The 24,786-nt window shown below is 38.5% G+C and overlaps 3 protein-coding genes across 8 annotated transcripts; 2 read left to right on the top strand and 1 right to left on the bottom strand.

The window, feature by feature from the left end:
• Positions 1-1,087: 1,087 nt before the first annotated feature.
• LOC132148569 (aspartate beta-hydroxylase domain-containing protein 2-like) lies at positions 1,088-5,850 on the bottom strand. 2 transcript variants are annotated; one of them, XM_059557260.1, is made up of 7 exons: positions 5,435-5,850; positions 5,261-5,337; positions 4,377-4,808; positions 4,059-4,265; positions 3,412-3,619; positions 2,645-2,758; positions 1,088-1,824 (listed from the first exon to the last, which is right to left on the bottom strand). In XM_059557260.1, the coding sequence occupies exons 3-7, from the start codon at positions 4,800-4,802 to the stop codon at positions 1,715-1,717; spliced, it is 1,065 nt and encodes a 354-aa protein (XP_059413243.1). In that variant the 5' UTR covers positions 4,803-4,808; positions 5,261-5,337; positions 5,435-5,850; the 3' UTR covers positions 1,088-1,714. The 2 variants fall into 2 exon arrangements, with proteins under 2 accessions (XP_059413243.1, XP_059413244.1); XM_059557261.1 differs by having other exon boundaries at positions 5,261-5,850.
• Positions 5,851-7,953: 2,103 nt separating this feature from the next.
• Positions 7,954-17,305, top strand: LOC132148992 (seizure protein 6 homolog). Its single transcript, XM_059557844.1, has 18 exons — positions 7,954-8,208; positions 8,354-8,482; positions 8,578-8,796; positions 9,659-9,795; positions 10,016-10,208; positions 10,724-10,909; positions 11,032-11,215; positions 11,448-11,611; positions 11,775-11,969; positions 12,724-12,862; positions 12,945-13,141; positions 13,224-13,418; positions 14,004-14,198; positions 14,467-14,658; positions 14,746-14,784; positions 14,884-15,001; positions 15,504-15,615; positions 16,059-17,305. The coding sequence occupies exons 1-18, from the start codon at positions 8,151-8,153 to the stop codon at positions 16,086-16,088; spliced, it is 2,682 nt and encodes an 893-aa protein (XP_059413827.1). The 5' UTR covers positions 7,954-8,150; the 3' UTR covers positions 16,089-17,305.
• Positions 17,306-17,718: 413 nt separating this feature from the next.
• Positions 17,719-24,344, top strand: LOC132148990 (BTB/POZ domain-containing adapter for CUL3-mediated RhoA degradation protein 1-like). 5 transcript variants are annotated; one of them, XM_059557843.1, is made up of 7 exons: positions 17,719-17,902; positions 19,486-19,762; positions 19,931-20,034; positions 20,250-20,336; positions 23,169-23,221; positions 23,456-23,651; positions 23,728-24,344. In XM_059557843.1, the coding sequence occupies exons 2-7, from the start codon at positions 19,522-19,524 to the stop codon at positions 23,971-23,973; spliced, it is 927 nt and encodes a 308-aa protein (XP_059413826.1). In that variant the 5' UTR covers positions 17,719-17,902; positions 19,486-19,521; the 3' UTR covers positions 23,974-24,344. The 5 variants fall into 5 exon arrangements, with proteins under 5 accessions (XP_059413826.1, XP_059413824.1, XP_059413825.1 ...); XM_059557841.1 differs by having other exon boundaries at positions 17,721-17,902; positions 19,493-19,762; positions 19,931-20,100; XM_059557842.1 differs by having other exon boundaries at positions 17,721-17,902; positions 19,931-20,100; positions 20,256-20,336.
• Positions 24,345-24,786: the final 442 nt, after the last annotated feature.

Genomic DNA, 24,786 nt, shown 5'->3' with positions numbered 1-24,786 from the left:
AATCTCTAATCATTATAAATGGTTCTTTTATAACTTTATAATTATTTTCTATTAAATTATGAATATAGTTATAATATAGCTATACATATAATATATCTATAATGCTAAATATATATTTTTAAATATAATTATAATTACACTACTGTTAAATGTTTCGAGTCTGTAAGATCTCCTGCTCACCACGTCTGCATTTATTTGACCAAAACAGTCCAAACACTAATGTTGTGTAATATTTCAAATAACTGATTTCTATAATATATTTTAAAATGCAATTTATTTCTGTGATGACAAAGCTGAATTTTCATTCGTTCTAAATATGTTGATTTGATTCTCAAGTGACATTTCTTTTTATGATCAATGTTGAAAACAGTTGTGCTGCTTATCATTTTTGTGGAAATCGAGATACATTTTTGTCAGGATCCTTTGATAAATAGAAAAATTTAGAAGAACTGCATTTGAAACCGAAATATGTAAAAGTCTTTACTGGCAGTTTTGATCAACTTAAGACATGCTTGATGACTAAAAATATAAAAAGTTTTCTAAACAAAAAGCAGTTTATCCGACCTCATACTTTTGAAACTTTTGAAATGTTTATTCAAATAAATACTAAAGTATATACTATGCTTTGTGTGTGTGTGTGTGTGTGTGTGTGCGTGCGTGTGTGTGTGTGTATGTATGTATGTATATATATATATATATATATATATATATATATATAGCAGCATTTTGTAATTCCACTGTATTATGCCAGTACTAAACAGATGTGTAAAACACATTACATCACACACATTATTTCTAAACACACTGTCCTAGCCATCTCTTTCTAGCTGCCTCTTCATCTTATGCAGTCTCTCGAGCATTTTTGATAGTATTCAGGCCCCAGATCCCCTTTGTGATATTCTATCCTTTTTATTTTCTGTTCTGCTCACACAGGGTTCAATGCAGGAAGATAGAATTGCTGACAGAGGAGCCCTCAGACCCCAGCTGTCTGTTTGGGTGCTGAGTGTATCTGTCCAACTGTGAGTGTGTGAAGGTGAGTGGAAACTGATATTTCCTCCCCCTTCGATGCCATCAGCGACTAGAGGGATTCAATTTGACAAAATCTTTTATTTTTGAGTTTAACTCCGCTGAATACATACTTGACTTGCAGGACAGTCATCAAGTGCATTGTTGGCAACAAAATCGAAATTCAGAACACATGCAAGTAATCTGTTCATATACAGTATTTTGTCTTCGGTGTGTGCTTCACAGGTCTGAAAATAAATTGCCATCTGATGAAATAAAACAAAATATACAGCATAACCGTGAGTCACATGTACAGTATTTACGGTGAACCATGTATCACAGTATACATCAGAGAGGTAAAGAGGAGAAATCAGGCACAAAAACCATAGAACAGGAGCGCGGGATTCTCAAGACAGGCACAAGTCAAACATAGATATGAAGTTCGAAAATTGTTTGCGTGTTGTCACAGTATGTCGTCTGATCTGTATGATAAACTGCAGTTCTGACTGAAGTCATTTGTCTGAAACATTTCAAAGGTCTCGGCTGAACAGAGTCAGACATGAAAGTATGTAGTAGTTAAATGATAAATATCCTCACTATGAACTTTAACTAAACCAAAAGATGTTTTGCAAACTTTAAAACAACATTTTCTGCATTGAACCCACATGAAGTGGGTTTGACTAGTGCGTCCTGGGAAATGCAGCTGGAATTACTGTTCAGGGGCAAAGATGTAGTCTAGAGCCTGTCTCTCTGCTGCAGCCACGTTAGGATGCCACAGGTCCACACTGAAGATAACTCTGGGACCATCTTCAGCTCCCCCTAGAGGACAGACGTAAAGATGTTGCTTACACAGGAGACCTCTGTACTGTAGTATCTCATTTTTTTAAATAAATTATTATGAATAAATAATTGAGATCTCTGCATAGATTTCTTTGTCTCAGTTTGTCTCTGCTGGGGTAATGTGTGTCCTACAGAGTGTCAGAAGAGTCTACGTTCTTAAAAATAAAGAAGTTTTGGCAGTAATTCTATTAAAGAACCATTTGGGTTCCTCAAAGAACTGATTTTTTCCTAACTTTTTGTGGAATGGAAAGATTCCATGGATGTTAAAGGTTCTTCATGGAACCATATAATGAACCATTTTTATAAGATTATACTATCAAGTCTCAACAATGTCTCAAAATCCAATAGAAATAAAAAGATCTTGATATGAATGCAGACATTTCCCATGTAATTCTAAAATATCCATATACATTTTTTTATATACATTTTTTTACACTAACATAAGTTTAGGAGGAAAATATACTTTTATTTAGCAAAGATGCATTATATTAATCAAAAGTATATGTCAATAACAAGTTGTGTTGATTGTATTTAAAAGGATTTCAAAAGAAACATCTCTGACCCAGTTGACACAAATAAGAAACTACAGAAGCATCATACTTGTTCAAAATGATCCATGTGCTCCATCAGAATTTTTGTTCAAGTACCACTCAGCTATTCCTGTCTTACACATATGTAAGGTATTGATGTAGTTTGTTGAGCTGATTTGTGATCTGTAACAGCTCTTCTCAGTGAGTCTCAGTCATTTAGTCATATTATGATTATGAATAATGAGGTTTGTAAGATGTAATTCTCTGACCATTGTGCGAGATGGTATGCAGGAAGGAGTCATCCACAAGGAGGCAGTGTCCCTCTGACCAACACTGAGGCTCCCCACCCACCACCAGCTCACACTGAGCAGGAGTTTGAAGACCTGACACACAGAAACACATAACTTACATAAGAATGACAAAAATCACATAATGTTGAATTATTTTTCCCCAATTGTATGCAAACATTTGCATTTGCATGTGTAAAATTTTGTACAGTATTTTCCCTTACCGTACTTCAAATAATTTTGCAGCTTTCATTAAAAGTATTTGGGGGTCAGTACATTTATATATAAGGATGCATTAAATGAATCAAAAGTGACATTAAAAACATTTACATTGTTTTTAAAAAAGTCTATTACAAGTAAATGCTATTGTTTTGAATTTTCTGTTCATCAAAGAATCCCGAAAAAATATGTATCATGGTCTCCACAATAATGTTAAGCAGCACAACACTTTTCAACATTGATAATAATAAGAAATGTTTCTTCAACAGCAAATCAGCACATTAGAATGATTTCTGACGAAAGTGACACTGAAGTTTAAAATTACATTTTAAAATATAGTAAATCAGAAACTAGTTATTTTAAACTGTAATAATATTTCACAGTTTTGGTGTTTTTACTGTATTTTTAATGCAGTCATGTTGCTCAAAAGACATATCTTTCAAAAACATAAAAATATCTTAATGACCCCGAACTTACAAATGGTATTCTGATGTAGAGCAGTTTTCTGTGCTTTCAGTGTTGTGACTTACCCAGATGGCAGCGCAGACGTGTGTTTGTAGGGCCATAGGCCCCTCCCAGTGTGGCCCCAGGACCCAGGAGACAGAAGCCAGCAGATCCCAGAGAGTTACTGCTGATGAAGGTTCTGAGAGAGAGGAGAGTTCGGTACGTACACGGACACGCACGGCAGTTTCTGGCCACACACACTCCAGCATTATAGAGCGGGAACACAGTCTGGCCCTGAGAGATTAACACATGAGCTCATCATCATACATGCATATGCACATAACATATTCCCTCTCTTTTCTCAGGCTCAGCTGTGAGGTTGTATGTGTATAACTTGAATTTTTATAGCCTGATTATTATGCAAGAATGATGAATTGGATCCAAACAGATTCCTAACAGCAGTGCAGTACAGATTATGACTGCAAGACATTAAGAGAGGGTGACAAGGACAGCCAGAGAATGAACGAGTCTTGGTGAATGTGTGTGCTGAATGAAGTAGAGGATCTATCTATCTGTCTGTCTCTCTGACTGTCTATCTATTCTTGTGAGCTGTGAATGTATAGTTTGTGAAGATGTATAAAAATAAAATAAACAGATTTTACTGTGATTTTTACAATAGTCTATTTGACCCATTGGAATTGCTGAAATAGCTGAGCCGAGTATGTTTAGTCACCTTTGGTCCTTGGTAGCTCCACCCTAGCTTTGTATCAACCCCCCTCTGGTACATTGCTTGGAACTCAGCAAGGATTATGGGATAACTGGCCTCCAGAACCTCAATGTCATGACGATGAGCATCCCTGGGAAAGAAAGGTATGCTGGGAACATCTGGGAGGTAGAAGAGATGAGGCTTCTGAATGGATGGCCGATCATTGATCCTGGCCTAGACATCAGCGAGGAAGAAGTCAAGGGACAAACAGTGACATAAATGTTGTTATACAACACAAATATTTAGAAAAGTGCCTCAAGTTATCCTACTTTTCTCATCTCTGACCTGATTGCGCAGGCCCTTGTGAATTCGTCCCATGCCAGCCCAACTGTAGCGCTTGGCATACTCTTGTAGTGCTCTATACAGCTTCTTGCTTTCTGCTGCAGCCTCGGTGGGGAAAGGGGCGTGGCTCAACACTGGTGTCAGGTAGCTCTCTGTGCCCTCCTCTTCCTCCACCATCTCCATGGTAATAGCTGCAGATGCTTTAGGCACTAAGTGTCTGGGGTCAACCGGGGAACAGCTGGATGACCGAGAGAATGAGGATCGGCCAGAGCCACTTTTCAGCATGCCAGAATGGGATGGTGGGTCAGAACCCACTCGGTAGCAGTACCAGAGGAAGAGGAGGAGAAAGGTCCAGAGCAGCCCGCTGAGGGGAGGACCACCCAGCAACGCACATGGGGGAAGCAGCACCGAGTCCAGAGACCAGGGCATAATGAGCTTATGGTGAAAGAAAGAATGTAAGAAAGAAATAAAGAAATGATTCAATAATCATGATCTTCATGAACTTCGTAAGTGCTTATTAACATGATACTTTTTCTCAGTGAGTAAAATCAATACACTTTGGCTTTACACTCTCTGACTAATTTCCCTTCATCCCTGTTTATAGTTCATTCATCAGCTGACCACAGATGATGAATATTGATCGATTTGAGGTAAGGGCTTCACTTGGTGAAATATCTCTCGCCGTATTGCATAATGACTCCTGCTGTAGTCAGTTTGTGTGGTCGCTTTCATTCTCAGACAGCATTCACGTTGCTGAAACGGATGTCCGGAGAGAACGTGACGACGGAAAGAACCGATTTTTACCGAACATTACAAGTTATCAGTCAGACACTTGCAGAGCAAATTTCTTACATTTTAGGTTATTCTGTATATGTGTGCTCTCTTACCAACTTCTCCAGGTCTTAATCAGTCTCTCTTTCCCCCGTCGTTCTCACCACGTCCCTTCCTCTGTTTATCTGCAGCCCTGTAAATACAGTAGATTCCGCATACAGCGCTTCCGTAAGGCTGGAAGAACGACTCCTCCTTCTTTACAGAACAGACCAAAGATGCGTTTTTATTACCTTTGTCCATATACTGACGCATCTGAATCAACCAGGCCCTCGTTGCTGGGTTGTGAAGCCCTATTCTAGAATTTTATAACCCCCTCTTAGCCAAAAGCCGACTGGACAAGTTTCAGCACCGAGACGCTGGACAGCTCCAATGCAGAGCGTTGCACTATAGAAGTTCAACCACTGTGCGGAGCAAGTGAGATGGACACAAAATACAATTAAACCAACCAAGCACCAGTCTGTACTGAAAGGTAGTCCGAGGCATTTGGTGAATCAGTTCTTTCAGTTGGTTTTGATGAACTAGTTCTGGGAACTGACATCACTGCGTGAAATATTCGCGTGCTTTAAAACGTTAAGGTAAAGTCATGATGTGCACATACAGTTGTTTACAGTGTTATTGTTTTAGTTTGCAGCAATGAGTTAGCTCATAAAACATCATTTAGAATCTAAATGTAATTTACAAAAAAGCCTCAAAAGACTTTGTTAAACTGAAGAAAAAAAGTGTTTCATATGTGTGTTGGTAAAACTTGTTTTCAGTATGCTGAAAATTCAGTTCGCTTCGTAAAAAATTCTTATTTAAAATCTGTTTGTTGTGGTTTTTGTCTGTGAGTCTGTTGTTGACTCGAGAAGTGCTCGGACCAGGCTCAGTCTGTTTCATGAGTCGGTTCATTAAAAAGATTCGACTCACAAAACGATCGCTAATTGACAGTAAACGCGCCAACCACGGTAGGAGCTGCTATATGCCTGTTCCACACTCAACTGCTAGCCTACCATAGGCCTAAACCGACAAAAATAAACGAATGAAATATACAACCAAGAACGGACGCAAACTGATTTTTTCCCTTGGGCTCGAAACCGTTATGTCATCTTCTCCGTGCGTTCGAATAGAACGCTCGTATTCGACAATAACTGGGCCGGAAGCGTTCAAATAATTATTTAGAATCCGTTTGACGCGCAGCGCCAGTCGTGGTATTTTGGAGGGGGGTGGAGGAGCGAGACTCGGAAGATCGCGCTAGAAACAGCGAGAGTGGTGCTACAGAAAAACACGCACGAAATATTACAATAATCAACAGGACGCGGGAGGAAACCAAGAGGACACACTGTGACGAATAAAAAAGAGAGACGGCGTATTGCGGGTGCGTATGTGTTCTGTTTCCCTCCGACAGACTGGTGTTTTCGCGAGCTTGGTACCTCGCGCGACATCCACCTGCATAAACATGCAATGGATGCGTTCATGAAATCATTGTGAATCACTTGTATTGTAAATCCAATATTGCTTTTCTGTAGAAAGAAATACAGGTTTATTCAGTCTAGACGGCTTGTTAATGCGTTTTGGGAGGGAATGGGCTTCTTGCGTCATAGGCAATGTTTTCTGAAGCAGACGAGGAGAAGAGCGTCTGAATAAATGATCTGAAGGCTCTGCCCGCAGTGTCAGCAGCTTCATCTGCCCGCATATTCTGTCGTGGTTATCATCAGTGTTGCTATTATAAATTAACGAGCCTAAGTATGATTTCATCTTTTTATTTGTATCACGAAACCTTTTTTGTTTATTTGTTTGTTTTATCAGCATCGGCGTGTGTGGTAAATACTAAATGAGGCTTTTGGTGGTGACTGGGCCACTATCAGCCCAGACCTGCTCTCGGTTACCTGACTGTCTCTTGTGTTATTGGTGACATCATTGATCACTGAACGTGGGCACATCAGGGGCCATATGTCTCGTGCACTGTCACGGCAGGCCCATAAGATCTGATAGACGACAAGAGACCCAGTCACATTGATGGAATATTTTACGAGATGACGCATTTCTGCAGTTTATTTTTTTTCTTTGAACTTCTGAATTAAGAAACTGCATTGTTTTTCAGCCAGATATCATCATTACTTATTTATAATAGAAGTGGGAAAAACCTAACTTCCACCAAACTAACTAATTTAACTAACTTTAGCTCAAGACCCCATCATTTTTTTCTTTCTTTCTATTGTCCCTGTATTTTCCTATTTTTTGAAATAGAAAGTTTAGGCGGGTCACATCAAAGTACTCCATGCTTTAAAACAATAGCTAATAAGCTGCATAAACTATGTGTTTTTTACTTACTAGTGAGTTTTAGGTATGAGAGAGGGATATTCTCATTCTAGAGAGCTTTTGTTTAGAAAGAATGTGATGATTTACACTGACGTTGAAAAGTCTGAGGTTGGAAAGACTTTTTAAAATGTTTTTGAAAGTCTCTTAAGCTCACCAAAGCTGCATTATTATTGTAAAAACCGTAATAATTTGACACATTATTACAATTTATAATAACACAATGTTGTATAGTTTATTACACATTATAGTATTTTCAGCAATCATTACTCCAGTCTTCAGTGTCTAATGATCCTTCAGAAATCATTGCAACATTTTTTCAGTATTATTCAATTAATTAGAAAATTTTGAAATCTTTAATACATTATGTCAAAATGTTGGACGCATTTTCATAGAAAGTCAAAGACTAATTTTAAATGAATGTTATGTATATATCAACTTTTATGAGCATACATTTGACTTCCAATCTAACATGTGAAATAAAAATCTCAAAACTCTTGTTTTGATTTCATGGGTTCTTCAAGATTCAAGAACCTATGACTTACCATCTCCCTTAACTTTATTCTTTCCATTTTTAGCCTTCTTTCCCTCTTACTACTTCTTTTTTCTCTTCTTTGCTTGCAACCAGGCTGTCCTTTTATTTAAAAAAAAATGGTGTCCACAGTTTTTGCTGTGACACTGTCTGTCACACTGCTGCACCTGGCTTCAGGTAATGTGCACATACTTGTGTGAGTGTGCTTTTGTATGTTTAACTGTTCAAGTGAGGTGAATGCAAATTATGTAGATTACTTTAAAGTGAACCTATTTAGCTGAAAGAAACTAAGTTTGACAGTTCCTTGGTGCATACTTTTTAGGTGCATCTTTAGGGACGTCAGATCCTGAGGCTCCTCCCACCGCGACCTCCAGTCCCCGCCCCTTGGGAGAACTCATCCATGCTGCACTTCTCAGTAAGGAGTACCTGGGCCACACCCCTGGTAGCAGAGGTCAGTCCCTCCTAAAGAGAACACAGCAAACTGCATAATTTAAGCAGTTCTATGTTACTATTTACCATTATCTAAATCTGGGATTTAACTCACAGGTACAACTAACCCGACCCAGGCCGTCCCGTCCATCAGAGAATCAGATCCTGCCTCCACAGTGATGTCACCCGGAATCCTCACCACCGCAGTGACCTCATCGGCTGCACCTCAAGGAGGCCAATCAGTTTTTGGGAGTGCTGTGACATCACCACCAGCTGAAGAAGAGACAACAACCACTCTTATCACAACAACAACAATAACAACGGTGCACACACCAGGTATCATAACCAGCAAAGCACATAATAGTTGGAGACATCTAGTAATGCTACAGATATTGTCCTTTAATGGGGCTCAGGCCATTTAAATGATTTTAAGTTATATTTTACAGTTTTTTACAATTGCCAGGACACATTTCTTAACACTAAAGTCACTTGTTCAATCTCTTCAAACCTAACCAACTTTTAGCTTGGCACAGCAGTAAATTTTACATCCAAAATGCACCAAAACTCTTCACATATGTTTCAAAATGTTGCAACACTATCAAAGGTTGTCACCCAACAAGTACACTTTGTCAATAATAACACAGTGACCTAAAAATGGTAATAACAGGTAGCACTGTACAGTGATTTGTTTTGAGAGCTTTCTTTTTAGTATTCACTGCAGTATATATTACATGGGCTATGTTTACAGTACAAAAATATTCGTATTGTCCCCTTTTGTATAGATGGTAATTAAACTGAAAGGCTAACACTTGGTAGGTGTTCAGCTGTATGAACTTGTCTTGATAGTATTTCATTTTTAAGATTTGGAATGTACTTTAAAATGGTAGTACTGTAGAAATTAAGCACTTTCTGTCAGTAATGTATTGTGATGAAAGGTTTTGAAAAACATGCAAATTATAAAGATGCAAATTGTCCAGTAGGTACGTATAATTTTCGGTGATGTCTGATTGATAAAATAATTAGTGTAATTTTGAAGATGTAGTCTTTAATTGTATGGAAAATGTTAAATGAGCCACAGTTTGGCCCACATAGACTGCTCTTGTTCTCATCGTTTGAAAAGTTTTAATTAAGAAACTGGTCCTAGTGATTGTTAAAAAAAACTAAACTTGTCTTTAAAACTATGAAACTGTCTCTCCAGTTCAGTGCAATGCCAGTCTGTCAGGAATGGAGGGAATAGTCGAGTCCCCTGATCCCCTCTCCTCCTCATCACCCTTTTCCCCGCTGGAGTGTACCTACAGCATCACCGTGTATCTTGGATATGGTGTTGAAATACAGGTGTGATAGCTTCACTGTTACCACGGTTTCTGTTATAACCTCAGATAGCCTCTCTCTACCTCAGCATGGTTACTAGCCGTTAACACAGCTGATGCTTCTTGTTGGCATTTGCATGGGTGATATCACACTAATGAGTTCTGAAATCTTTGCCCTTGATACAATCTTGGACAACAACATCATTAACTGTTGTCAGGGTAACACCTGTCTTTCTGTTTTAAAGGTAAAGAAAGTAAACTTGTCCAAGGAGGAGTCACTTACCATTCTGGAGCTGGGTGGGACAGCGCCTGAGGTTTTGGCCAATGAGACACTAATGAGTGAAGGTCAGGTGATTCGTAGCTCAACCAACCAAGTGCAGATCCACTATAAGAGCCTGAAGCAAGCCAATCATGGTGTTTTCAGCTTTCACTATCAAGGTATTTATCTTGTAACAAAGATTCAGACTACCGTTAAAAAGTTTGGGGTTGTAAGATTTTTTTATAATAATAAAAAAAAAACTCTTATGCTCACCAAGCCTGCATTTATTTGATAAAAAACACATTAAAACAACAATGTTGTGAAATATTATTGCATTTTAAAATAACTGTTTCAGTGTCACTTAATCCTTCAGAAATCAGTCTAATTTGCTGATTTGGTGCTCAGTACACGCTTCTTATTATTATCAATGTCAAAAACAGTGGTGCTGCAGTATGAGTAAGAACATTATGTATTTGGATTAGCAATCTTTTATCATTATAAATGTCTTTACTGTCACTTTTGATCAATCAATGCATCCTTGCCAAATAAAATGATTAATTTCTTAATTACTATATTTCTTAATAACTAACTGACCCCAAAACTTTTAAACTGTACTGTAAGCTAAGTGTAGTTTCTCTGTTTTGACATGACCGGAATGACAGAGTTGTCTTGTTCTGTTAATAACCCATTCCAGCGTTCCTCCTGTCCTGCTCGTTTCCTCTCTCCCCTGAGGGCGGTGGAGTGACCGTAACTGACATTCATCCTGGGGGTCAGGCTCACTTCCATTGTGATCCTGGATTTGAGGTCAGAGGTCATGAGGTTGCAACCTGTTTGAATTCCACCCGACCCAAATGGAGCACCCCAGAACCCCAGTGTGTGGGTGGGTTGTGATTTTCGTTCAGTTATTTAAATTTTTTTTTTTTTTATATCTACAGTAGCTTGAAGACAATTCTGTTTATTGCCATGTGTATAAGCATTCACATGTGTTTTTGTAAATTAAAGCTGTATCTTGTGGAGGGTGGATTAGAAATGCTACTGTTGGACGCATTCTGTCCCCAACCCTCCCATCTGCAAGTAACCATAGCAGCGGTAGCAACCTGAGCTGTCATTGGCTGCTGGAAGCCAAGGAAGGTCACAGGCTCCACCTCCATTTTGAGAGGGTGGCTCTTGATGAAGACAATGACAAGTAAGAGTTCATGTCTTCCTTAATCTTGTGTATTAGGTTACTTATTTTGATTATTGTCTCCGCTCATGTAGTTGCAGTACTGTATAACAGAATTTTCTGTTGATGAATGAACACCAAATGAGATCTACTACTTCTTCCAGTACAACTTCGTGGATCCTTACTTTCTTTTAATGTCACAATTTTCTTAATGTTCTTTTGGATCCCTTTCCATTCCCCTTCATCCCTTTCCTAGGCTGATTGTGCGTAGTGGGAATAGCACTACAGCTCCGCTCCTCTTCGACTCGGATCTAGATGACATTCCAGAACGAGGCTTCGTGAGCGAGGGAATGTCCCTCTATGTGGAGCTCACAGCAGATTCTTCCTCCATCCCACTACTGCTGGCACTCCGCTATGAGGGTAAGATAACATGGTACACATTCAACAAAATAGATTTCAGTACTATAAACTTTGTCATTATTTTTACATTTATTAACACAAACAGTAAAATGTTACCGGAATGCAGAATACTTCCACTCTCTTACTTAATAACTTAACCTACTTCCTCTTCTCTCTTTTTCAGCCTTTGATGGGGAACACTGTTATGAACCTTACCTGCCTCATGGGAATTTCAGCAGCAGTGACATCACCTTCCCATTGAGTACTATAGTAACCTTCTCATGCTCTCCTGGTTTTGTCATGGAGCAAGGCTCAGGAGTTATGGAGTGTGTTGACCCCAATGACCCTCACTGGAATGAGAGTGAACCTGTCTGCAGAGGTAGCCATACATTACATATTTACAATATCTGTACACTACCATTCATAAGTTTGGGATCAGTCAAATTTAAAATATTTTTATTAAAGAAAATAATACTTCAATTCATCAAGCACACATTTGATCAAAAGTGACAGTAAAGTCTTTTACATTGTTACAAAAATATTTCATTTCAAATAAATGTTGTACTTCTTCAAAGAATGCTGAAAAAAATGTACCACAGTTTCCATAATATATTAAGCAGCACAACAAATGTTGATCTAAGTATGATCCGAAGGATCACGTGACACTGGAGGCTGAAGTAATGATGCTGAAAATTTAGCTTTGCTATAACAGAAATAAATTGCATTTAAAAAATGTCTTAAATTAGAAAACAGTTATTTAAACTTTATTGTTATTTCACTATTTTACAATATGTGCTGTTTTTGTAATCAAATAAATGCAACCTTGGTAGACAAAACTTCTTTTTGTCTAAAAATGTTACTGACTTCAAACTTATGACAGATGGTGTCATGCCATCTAAAGGTGGTGTTAAGTCATCTACTGATCCTTATTAGTCAATTTACCATCAATTTACTTCATTAATTTAGTGCAAATTATAAAGAATAGTTTGATCCTTCATTCTGTCTCAAAGCAAATTTCACAACAGTCTTAAAATGTATCTACTAGGCATTCAAGGAGCTTACTTATGTAATCACTCTGGCCTAATAATATGAAGCTGTTTTAATATGATTCCATCTCTTTCTCTTCTTCTCAGCTTTGTGCGGCGGGGAGCTCACGGACCCAGTGGGAACTGTGTTGTCTCCTGACTGGCCACAGAGCTACTCTAAGGGGCAGGACTGTGTGTGGCAAATACATGTCAGCGAAGACAAGCGGATTGAACTGGATGTACAAATGTAAGTATATCTATTTGATTGAAACCGTTTGTGCTCAATTCAGGTTTTTGTTTAATTCTATTTTCCTGCCTTTTGCTTGCAGACTGAACATCCGTCATAACGACATTCTCACTCTATTTGATGGCCATGATCTGACGTCACATGTGATTGGCCAGTACCTGGGCTCAAGAGAAAGGTTCAGGGCTGTATCAGGAGGTTCAGAGGTCACCATTCAGTTTCAGAGTGATCCTGATGACTCTACGTTTATATTGAGCCAAGGTTTCCTCATTCACTACAGAGGTAAACGTCAAAGGGCTTGTCCTTTTCCTGTACCTTTTGTGCTGTAGCTTACAGTGAAGCTGCTTCCTTTTATTTCTTGCAGAGGTGGAACCAAATGACACATGTCCTGTGCTTCCACAAATTGAGTTTGGCTGGAGCAGCTCCTCCCACCCGTCTCTGGTGAGAGGCAGTGTGTTGACCTATCAGTGTCAGCCTGGTTATGACATCTTTGGCTCTGACATCATCACCTGCCAGTGGGATCTCTCCTGGAGCAACAACCCACCCACCTGTGTGAAAAGTGAGCTGAGTTATGTTTAACTTTAGAACACATTGAGGTATTTAACGGTTCATCTTTTGAACGTTTATGGCGCTTTTCCACTGCATGGTACGGCACGGTACGGTACACTTTTGGGGGGGGGGATTCCACTGGTTACAGTTCCTGGTACCTAGTACTTTTTTTTCAGTACCACCTCAGCTGAGGTTCCAAGTGAACCATACCATTACCAAAACATGACGTGTAAACTCTGCTGATCACTGATTGGCTGGAGAGAATCGTCACTAAATGCTTCACAACTGATTTGAATGAGTGCACCTTTTTTTTAACAATCAAAAAATGGCTGTTTCATTCTCTGTTCAGGAAGTAGACGTTTCTTTTGTTGACAGCTGAAGAGCAGATCCAGTGAAAGCTTCATGGGGTGACGTAGAATGAAAAAGTTTTTATAGCAACATTTTAATAATCCCGCTCATTCTAATCATGCCCACTCTAATAATCCTGAGCCGAGTCGTACCACGCAGTGGAAAACTCGCTTTAGTAGACTCATGATTTGACTATTTGATTTATAATGTACAAACACTTTTTCTCCTGGCTTTGATGTCCCTTTAGTCCAACAGTGCCCTGATCCAGGAGAAGTGGTCAATGGAGCACGCTCAGTACATCCGGAGTCTGGTTTTGCTGTGGGGACAGTGGTACGCTTCACATGTAACCAAGGTTATCAGCTGGAAGGCCCGAACCAGATCTCCTGCCATGGAAGAGACACCGGCATGCCCAAATGGAGTGACCGCAGCCCAAAGTGTGTCTGTGAGTACATGTTATTTTTGTGCACATGATGAGGTATGTGGGAGATTGTGTCTGGTGGGAGAAAAGATTCTGTATGGATTTAAAGGTGCACTAAGTGATTTTTAAAAAACACTTTTGACCACTCTTACTCTTACTGACCGCAAACTTGTGAATGCTAGTATATGCAGGATAAAACATTACAAATACGGCTAAACATTTTGTCCCAAGTACCAGTGAAGAGTTCTCTCTAATGTATTAATATGTTACCCTTTATTTTCCTGCTAAACAGTGAAATATGATCCATGCCCAAACCCTGGCGTGCCTGACAATGGTTACCAGACTCTGTACAAGCACAGTTACCAGGCAGGCGAGACGCTGCGTTTCTTCTGCTATGAGGGTTATGAGCTCATTGGGGAAGTCATCATCAACTGTGTCCCAGGACACCCCTCTCAGTGGAATAGCCCACCACCCTTCTGTAAAGGTATGTGGATGTGAACTAGTCTAATACATAGAGAGTAGGCATTTCTGTCTGAAGAGTTTGTAAATGTCATGTTCTATTTATTTGCAGTGGCCTATGAAGGGCTACTGGATGATCATAAATTGGAGGGTAACTTTGATTTTCAATGTTGAGTACTATTTATATTTGATAATTTGGCCCACTGTGTCACATTATGATGTCCATGTTATTAACTTTCACTCTTTGCAGTTTCTCAGTCATTAGAAGCCTCTCATCAAATGCTGAGTGAGAACATTGCATTGGCTATTATCCTGCCAATCATTCTGGTCATCCTTCTGATTGGTGGTATCTACATGTACTATACCAAGTAAGTTTGGCATGCTTGGGTTTCTCATTGCTTTTGGTTTGTGTTAAAAGTTAACATGGAATCAAACTTGGCCCTATTAACTTTCTTAATACACTGAACAAATATTTAGGAAAATTGTTTTAATAAATTGCTTTATTTAAACAATTTTCACTGAGAAATTGTTAGTAAATAATTAAAAGAATCAACTTTGGATTTTTTTTTTCTTATTTTGCAAAAAATAATTGTTGCTTCTTGGTCTAGAAATTGGAAAGAAAGAGAGAAAGGTGTGGCTCTCTGACTTTTGGAAGTCATGGCATGGAGTGGCCACCTTACACAATTTGCTAATCCAGTTTCCTATGGATACAATGAATCCTGCTTTTAATTTGACTCTGAAATTTATACAATTACTAAAGCAGAATGGTTTGCTAGCACAATTTCTTGTTGACCTTAAAATTCAGTGATTTTCCCCGATTGTCAAAACCTTCTTCACACCTCTCTGGTCGTCTCTTCCTGTCTCTCTCAGTGTGTGTAGGTGGCAGTGGAAACCGTTGTTCTGGAAGTCTCTCTCTCACACTCACTCCTACAGTCCCATAACAGTGGAGTCTGACTTTAACAACCCTCTCTATGAAGCAGGGGTAAGATGCTCACATCCTAGTGAAATTTGTACTTACAAAATATACTTGCAAATATGAACCTGAACACAAAGAAATCAAAGCCATGTTCACACATATATTTTCTCTTTAGGGAATCATAGTCTGTTTGCTATCTTCAATCGTGCAGATCTTCCAGCTCAGCATTATTTTATTTGTAGAAATATATAGTTACACTACAATTCAAAAGTTTGGGTTTAATGTTTTTGGAAGTCTCTTATGCTCACCAATGCTACAGTTATTTGATCAAAAAGAAATATTATTACATTTGAAATTATTATTTTTATTTACTTTATTATTTATTTGACAAAGCATCATTGCTCCAGTCTTCAGTGTGACATGATCCTTCAGCAACACTGCTATGCTTTAGATGATGATTTTTTTGTATTTGCTAGTAAAGTGCGTTTTGTTTCCCTCTCTCACTGTAGGACACACGAGAGTATGAAGTGTCCATCTGAGACAGGAGTCGGCAAATTAATCCTAATTTTGGGTGACTGAAAAGGAGAAAAAAAGGAAGGATACTGTTATTTTTTTCTCTCTGCAAGACATTCATTTGTTTTATTCAATTAATTATAACACATAAATCCCACTCTACACAGTCTCTCTCTCCTCCCTCTCTGTCGATTCACTGATGTATGTACAAATCAAGTGCGTTTGCTCATGAGTCTATGCAGGTGCCTGTGTAGTATGTTAGTGTGTGTTTACGTGTGTGTATGTTATTGGCTGTATATGTACATCAGAAATACAGAAAGTAACAACAAAATAGTTGTAAGTACATATTGTGAGTATGATTCCCACAGTCAAGCATGTTTTCTAGGAACTGTAAAGTGATGGAGTAAAAGAAAGAAAGAAAGAAAGAAAGAAAGAAAGAAATTGAATGGGGAGAGAGAAAGAGAGAGACTTGGACACAAGTGAGACAAAGATAAGTACACATACTGCACGTATATAATCTGGAATATAAAAACTATACTCTCATGTTACCATATTTGTATACAGACACATGGCCACACATTTACAAACACATATACATGATGACAGGAACATATTGAATGTAAATATTTTGATTGAATATGGAGTATACAAACAGATTCGGTGCCAAAATACATCCCATAATGTGACGTCACTTCACGTTTCACTGGTTGCCATAGTATTTCTCACATTATTATGTAATAATGAGGACAATGCCAGCATTTCATATTGTTCTTTGCTGTTTCTTAAGAATCTATTTCTGCTTGATGTTGAATGACCATGTTTCAGAGGCGCAGAATGTCCTCTCGCTTACAGCACGCAACGATTGTACATTTTACCGCTTCAGCTTGGGATTCATGATCAATTATACTTACTGTCATTGTTATCAGAGTTGATGTTGTTGCATATGCACTATGTTGAGGAAAATATATACAGGAGAAAAAAAACTGCTTGCTGTGATGCAGTAATCGAATTGAAATGCTTTTTATAAATTGCATTTTTTATTTATTTATCTCATGGTTTCTTGTTAACATGCAGTGATTTTTGTCTTTTCCATTGTGCCATTACCAGAGCCCATGTTGTGGAGGGCTTTGTTGCATTATAGTATTACTTGATTGTTATTTATTTATCAACATAATATACTTGTCACAAAGACATTTATTTGCTGAGATTTAAGATTAAATAAAATTCTCTGTTGGATGGTGAATGTGTCTTTCATAAATCAAAACTTAATGGATAATACATACTGGTATTTCTTGCCATCAGCAAAAGTATATATTTGTCTGTATGTATGAATACATTGTTCAACGTATATATGTATTGTATATGTGTGTGTAAGTGTGTGTGTGTGCATAAATACACACAAGATAGATAAATATACACATACACACATTTGTATGATTGTATACACAATCACATGGTCCACTCATTTACGTATTTCACGTTCCCAAGACAGGAGAAATAGTTTTAAAATTGACATGATATTTTGTGTTAGAAGAAAATACACTGACCTAAAGAAACGGCGCTTTACGCGGCGCTTCTGTTCTGTTATTGGGGGCGGGACTAAGTCTCTTAACTGACGTTGATGTGGACCAATCAGTCAACGAAAGACACTTCTCGCGAGAGGAGAAGCAGCCATCAACCCACAACAACAAGCAAGAAAGAGGAAGAAGACAGTCGCGCTGCATTACAACAGAGGAAAATATGATTTGGTGAAAAATCACGGCAAGCTTAGTGTAATAGATGTAACAGTCCGCCGCGAATAGTGTATATCCTGTGCACCTTATCGCGGGGACCCAGCTCGGTGAGTGTTTGCTCGTTGACAGTCACACTAATGTTATCAAGAGCTAGCTCAGGGGCTAATGAGCTTTTTAATATAAGACACAGACATCATAGCCATTAGACACGTTATGTAGATGTGTTTCCCTTTAATCGCCTGTTGTCAAGTAAATGACTAGTGAATGTTGGGAAATTAATCTGGAGTGGTCTAGACGAGGATTAGCGAGATCGCTCAACTGGAATTAAGATCATACTGAATGTGTTGACCTAATTCTGTCCATTTCCTCTGATATCAGTACGGAAGCACAGTTTTGGGCTTCCCCAGTTGACTGGACACATATTCCGAAGTCTCAGGGTACTACTAAAGGGGTGTTATATTTCTAGGGCTCGATATCGATTCAGATGTCCCGGTTCGATTCGATTCTCTCTACCCCTCAATATCAAATCGACGTCATTTAAAAAAAAAACTATTAATCGAAAAGTCGATTTACATTTTTAATTTCTTTTTTTTTGCCCAGCCCTATGTATTTCCCAGATGTTTTCATTTTTAGGATGCCCTCTGAAAAATTGGGATGCTCAATGACAGATGCTAAAAGCATTGCTTTATATTTCATATGTTATGTTTCGTGCTTTTTGGATGTTGTCTTTTATGTTTTTGGAAAAAGTTACAGTGGTTTTCACATAAGCTGTGCACAGTTAATGACTGTATATAACGTTGTACTGACACCTTATTCACTCATCTCCGAAAATGTCACAACATTTATTGGTTTATTTTGCTCTTGTAAAATTTTGTGTCATTTGTACATATGAGAAATCCTGTGAGTAATCACTAGAGATTGCTTTGATGTCCTTCTGGCTAGGTTTCTTTATAACGGAATAGTTACAGTAGGGCAGAAAAGAACATTCTGATATTATTTGCTATTATATGCAAAACTGCATGACTTGATCTTCAAAGTAGAACACAAAAGATGCATTTTGCAAATATTCTGGACTGGACTGGGACTGTCAGGCATCCTAAATGATAAAAAGAGTTTTTATAGAGCACAAAAGTATCCATATGACTTATATGACTTGTGTGCTGTATTCCAAGTATTTTGCAACCAGATATTATCGTTTTGAAATTATATAAACAGCCTTGTTCACAAATTGGACATGGCAACTTCTTTCATGAACTCTTGTTAACACACCAAAGAGAGCTAGTGCTGATTTTTAGTCAATAACTGACTGAAATTTTGATCCCACACAAAGCTATTGTATGACTGTAGAATATATACTTGGAAAATAGTGCATAATTTAATGTGGACCATTTTTGTGATGCTTTTATGCTGCTTTTTGTAATTTGTGTGCTTGACAGCTCCAGTCCTCATTCAGTTTCATTACATGAATGAAAACAAGTATAATATCCTTTAGAAACTCTCCTTTAGTGTTCAATAGAAGAAAGATAATGATAGAGGTTTGGAATGACACTAAAGTGAGTAAACATTTATGTAGTATTCAAGTTAGGATGAATGATTCCTTAACCACTGCATTTCAGAATGACTCAGTACTGTGCATAACAACTAGACTGAAATTCTGTCTTCTCTGTATTTCTGTGCTTTATATTTTTAGGCAGCAGATAAGTAGTATTTGATTTCTACTCCCCTGATGTCTGCCGATGCATCCGGTTCATCTTGTGGGAATGTGGTGACTGTGTCCGGTTCTGCCGCATCTTCCTCCAGCCATGTTGGGCAAGAAAAGGCTGGCAGGAGTCCGGCGGGGAGTAAGTATGTGAAGCTCAATGTGGGGGGAACTCTCCACTACACCACGGTCCAGACACTCAGCAAGGAGGACAGTCTGCTCAGGAGTATTTGTGAGGGGAGCACAGAGGTCACCATAGACTCTGAGGGTAAGAAAAGCACGAGAATGTGATGTTATACGCTACTTTTCAAACGTTTGGTGTTGGTAGGGTTTAATGCCTCAAGGTTAAATTTATTTGATCAAAAGCATAGTAAATATGAATAAATATTACTGCAATATAAAATAACTGTTTTTTAAATAACACTTGCTTTTTAAGGCTGGGTGGTACTGGACAGATGTGGGAGACACTTTTCCCTGGTGCTAAACTTCCTGCGGGACGGGACAGTTCCTTTGCCAGAGAGCACACGGGAGCTAGAGGAGGTATTGAAGGAGGCACAGTACTACAGGCTGCAGGGTCTTGTGCAGCACTGCCTCAGCACATTACAGGTCAGAGGATCCACTGGAGCGTGTTTCTGTACCATCAGTGTTGGTCTAAAATAGCATGTCTGTAGAGAAGTGGATTGCTTCTTTGAGCCAAGGAAAGTGTCTGAGGGTTGGTCTGTCTCTTACTAATGGCTTGTTTGATGTTGATGCAGAAACAGAGGTATGTCTGCAGGGGATGTCACATTCCTATGATCACTTCAGCCAAAGAGGAACAGAGGATGATAGCTACCTGTAGGAAGGTGAGATAACAGAATGGAATATTTACTTCACCCTTAGACCAAAACAACAAGAACAATGAGATCTCTTTAGGCTGGAATACACAAATTTTGCCCAGAGATTTTCCCTGATTCACAGACTGGAGAAGTCAGCTCTTGTTTCCAGAAGTCAGAGCCAGTCTGAAGATATTGGTCGGTTGTGAAAATCATGTAGGGTGCTTCTCAATATCCCTCCTCGTCTCCTCTCTCCTCCGTCCTCTATCCTATGACCCGGAAACCGATCGAGCTCAGCCATCTTGAAGGACATCTCAATTCTCTAATTGCACCGCGAGGAGTCGAGGATCGAGGAGTGAGGAGGCTTCCAGAGGAGTCATGAGCGAGGATACACAGGTGCATCCTATGCGGAAGAGTTTTATCGACTAAAACGTGACGCACGTATAAATTCTCCTCCCCCTTCACATCGGTCACAATAATTTTGATTTCTACTTTACTTTTGCAGTTTATATAAACCACACACCTCACATATTTCAACAGGGTATCTTTCTTTATTATGAATTTCTTAAATAAACAAATTTCAACAACATGAGGGCAGATCCTCTGAGCGCTGCTGATGACGCAACGAAGTGACGCTCGAGTGATCAAGGATTCCAATGTGTAAAAAAAGCTTTCATTCGATCCCTCCGTCCTCGCGTCTTTTCCTTGCAGCCTTCCCTCGCATCCTACAGGGGGCGGAGCTGAGACGCGAGGAAAGGAAGCGAGGAGAGGAAATGAGGATGCACAAATAAGAATTGAGAAGCACCCGTAGTGTACAGTGGGAGTCAGAACATATCTAGTCTCGCATCATGGCAGCTTTCATTGGCCAAGGCCCGCACATGAGGCCATTTGACCGACACATCAAACAACCAATCACTGTTCATTTCCTTCATTGTCATGTTTCGGAGCATAGAAATGTCACCTCAATAACAGCCCGGTGTGTAAAGCTCTCGGATGTATTGTAAAGATTCTATGCTGCGAACTTTAAATATTTTACATACTTTTGAGCATCCAGCTTTTAGTTCTCTTATCCTGATAAGCGCTCATCATCAGTTTTAAACACGACAGCTTTCTTATTTGTGAGGGGTTTGGTGTCATGGTATCTTTGTTTCCAAGTGGAACGTTAAAAAACGTGACACACACGTCTCCCAGAAATCCTGTATAATTCAACCAATCCGATGATGACTTCGACATTCCAGAGGTGTTTCCACTTTTGTGTCCCATATGCATCAGATATTTAGCCAACAGTCCGTGTGCGAGGCTGAGACTAGAGTTTTTAAACCACATTTGATATTTTGAGCAAATTTTAGCATGCATTTTGTTGCCATTTTTACATGCATCACCTAGCAATGTGGTGTAAGTTTCTATGGCTGTTTGCAATTTATTTTTTTTGCTCACATCTGACACAGATCGAAATTTGTTGCACACCTGAAAAGACAAAAATCCACACAATATCAGATTTTTTTTATATTCGATCTGAGCCAAATCCAAATGTGGTTTTAAATCAGAAACACATCCGATATCTGGACATCCAACCTACGTCTAAATATACATATCTGATTCCCCCCAACTCCAACCACTACAATGCGAGGGCAACACGTTTGCCCATAAAGATAGAATTTTAATTCTGGCTTGCTGTATGAGGTGAAAGCTGTTTCTGTAATTAAACCAACATGGTTTGCTTTTATGTAATTCTCCAGATTTATATAACATTTTATTCCTAAAACATGTTATAATGTTTTTTTTATCTGACAGTATTTAAAAAAAAAGATAGATTTGTATGTAAACTGTCACATATTTAATTGAATAATGCACCATCTGCAAATTTAAACATTTCAGAAAACGTTCAACACAAAGTCTTAAAGGGTTAGTTCATCGAAAAATCATAATTATGTCATTAATAACTCACCCTCATGTCGTTCCAAACCCGTGAGTCCTCCGTTCATCTTCGGAACACAGTTTAAGATATTTTAGATTTAGTCCGAGAGCTCTCAGTCCCTCCATTGAAGCTGTGTGTACGGTCTACTGTCCATGTCCAGAAATTAAGAAAAACATCATCAAAGTAGTCCATGTGACATCAGAGGGTCAGTTAGAATTTTTTGAAGCATCGAAAATACATTTTTAATCAGTTCGACTTGGTGAACTGGTTTAAAAAGATCCGGTTACATCGAATGATTCATTCGCGAACCAGATATGACAAACTGCTTTGTTTTGAACTCTCTCACAACAGACACGGAAGAGAAGACAATGCTGAATAAAGTCGTAGTTTTTGCTATTTTTGGACCAAAATGTATTTTTGATGCTTCAAAATATTCTAAATAACCCTCTGATGTCACATGGATTACTTTGATGATGTTTTTCTTACCTTTCTGGACATGGACAGTAGACCGTACACACAGCTTCAATGGAAGGACTGAGAGCTCTCGGACTAAATCTAAAATATCTTAAACTGTGTTCCGAAGATGAACGACATGAGGATGAGTCATTAATGACATAATTATGATTTTTCAACGAACTAACAGGTTAATGTCCCATGATTAATCAGCTGGGGAAGTATGATGATATCTATTAGTTATCTATTATATCTATTATAATTATATCCATAAGGTGGTATGTTATTTTAATTTTTCAACTCTATTCATCTGTGGTGTCTTGCCTTAAAAGTCATGTAGCATATTCCAACCTTTAAGGACCCAAATTCAGTGTTCTGCTGCTTTATATGGGCATGTAGTATGGAACTCTGAGGAAAATGACATTGATATTAATAATAGTGATGAGATTTTAGTGGTCTTTGTTTCATATTTAATCTTTTCCTCAATACAGCCAGTGGTGAAACTGCAGAATAACAGAGGGAACAATAAATACTCCTATACCAGGTACATTAAGACTCGCTGAAACATAATGTGATTATTCAAATACTGTTTTGAATCTAAATTAATAATTTTAGTCGTACACACACCTCACTTTTTGGCAAAAGCTATGTAGCTCAATGACACCTTGTAATTATACCTGGTTACTGTAGGAAGCAGTAAGAAAATGAGTTTGAAATGTGTGCCAAATGTGTGTGGGAGGTGCCGTTTTTCAATAAAATGTACATTTTGTTTCCTCAGCAACTCTGATGATAACCTTCTGAAGAACATCGAGCTGTTCGATAAGCTGGGGCTGCGCTTTAACGGCAGAGTGCTGTTCATTAAAGACGTGTTGGGTGATGAGATATGCTGCTGGTCTTTTTACGGCGAGGGACGCAAGATTGCCGAAGTCTGCTGCACCTCTATTGTTTATGCCACTGAGAAGAAACAGACCAAAGTGAGCAAAAAGGACTTGAACTCTAGTCTCTGTGATATGTTTGTTTTCTTAAATTATTTTTCATGTGTTCACACAGGTTGAGTTCCCAGAGGCTCGTATCTTCGAGGAGACACTCAACATTTTGATCTATGAAAACGGACGAGGTTCGGGAGGCATGGCCCTGCTGGAGTCAGGGGGCGTCCTGTCGCCAGGTGTGGGCCAGTCGGAGGAGGAAGGGGCAGGTGTGGGAGGCGGGGATAGGCGGGTGAGACGTATCCATGTGCGGAGACATATTATGCATGATGAGAGGGGTCACGGACAGCAGACTGTCTACAAAGACTGAATCAGAATGGTACAAAGACATTGTACTACCAATATGCATGTGAACAATGGAAAGATTGGTTGAGGAAAGAAAGACAACTTTGGTATGTTCAATGCTGCACTGAAATGGGAGGGGTGGGGGGTAATTATAGACTAGTTTATAAACAATACTGAAGTTGCCACAGTGTGGTACAATTTGAATCTGTGAGATACATTTACCTTTTTTTATTTTTTGTTAAATTTAATTTATTATTGCATTAAATTATTGTCCAGAATTTTCCCTTTTTCAAGATTCAATGTGAAATAAGTGTATTTTTTTGCTTTTATTTGTTTGTATGGGCCGTGTGAAAGTTTATCTTTCTGTGTTTCGTGGTAAACTGATGTATGCTTGACTTGAGAGGTACATGGTGGAGGTGATATGTTGTCTTATGTTATCTTCTGAGCAACTGACAAAATGTGTTGTTGCAGCACTGGGGGTCCAGTTTGAAACATCCTTTTTGTAACACAAAAAGAAAACTTAACAAGTAAATAATTTTACACAACTGTGCCTCACAACTGGTGTTTAAAAAGTTTATGGGTGTGTTAAACAGTATTTCTAAAACTAATGTTGTTTTAGTTGAAAAAGAAAAAGATCACATTAGTTTTTAAAATGATGTAACAATACATTCTGAAAGAAAAATGTAGACTTGTTAGACTTCTTGCCACAGTAAAAGAAAAAAAGAGAAGAAATATATATATATATATATATATATATTTTTTTTTTTTTTTTTTTTTAAGGATCATTTCTACACAAAGATGGCGCATTTGAATCACATTGCTAATAGGCGACAAACCT

This window comes from Carassius carassius, chromosome 9, assembly GCF_963082965.1.
Source record: "Carassius carassius chromosome 9, fCarCar2.1, whole genome shotgun sequence".
Classification (NCBI taxonomy): domain Eukaryota; kingdom Metazoa; phylum Chordata; class Actinopteri; order Cypriniformes; family Cyprinidae; genus Carassius; species Carassius carassius.
The sequence above is the reverse complement of the archived record's forward strand: the minus strand, read 5'-3'. Positions and strand labels throughout refer to the sequence as shown.

What these genes read in the sequence shown, in the direction of transcription:
- LOC132148569 (XM_059557261.1), bottom strand. Translation starts at nt 4,802, where the DNA reads ATGCCCTGGTCTCTGGACTCGGTGCTGCTTCCCCCATGTGCGTTGCTG. An exon ending in GGAGCTACCAAGGACCAAAG is followed by an intron (nt 3,620 to 4,058) that starts GTGACTAAACAT and finishes TTAATCTCTCAG; the next exon opens with GGCCAGACTGTGTTCCCGCT. An exon ending in GCATACCATCTCGCACAATG is followed by an intron (nt 1,825 to 2,644) that starts GTCAGAGAATTA and finishes TCTGTCCTCTAG; the next exon opens with GGGGAGCTGAAGATGGTCCC.
- LOC132148992 (XM_059557844.1), top strand. Translation starts at nt 8,151, where the DNA reads ATGGTGTCCACAGTTTTTGCTGTGACACTGTCTGTCACACTGCTGCAC. An exon ending in AACAACGGTGCACACACCAG is followed by an intron (nt 8,797 to 9,658) that starts GTATCATAACCA and finishes CTGTCTCTCCAG; the next exon opens with TTCAGTGCAATGCCAGTCTG. An exon ending in CCCACCCACCTGTGTGAAAA is followed by an intron (nt 13,419 to 14,003) that starts GTGAGCTGAGTT and finishes ATGTCCCTTTAG; the next exon opens with TCCAACAGTGCCCTGATCCA.
- LOC132148990 (XM_059557841.1), top strand. Translation starts at nt 19,522, where the DNA reads ATGTCTGCCGATGCATCCGGTTCATCTTGTGGGAATGTGGTGACTGTG. An exon ending in GGTCACCATAGACTCTGAGG is followed by an intron (nt 19,763 to 19,930) that starts GTAAGAAAAGCA and finishes TTGCTTTTTAAG; the next exon opens with GCTGGGTGGTACTGGACAGA. An exon ending in ACTGCCTCAGCACATTACAG is followed by an intron (nt 20,101 to 20,249) that starts GTCAGAGGATCC and finishes ATGTTGATGCAG; the next exon opens with AAACAGAGGTATGTCTGCAG.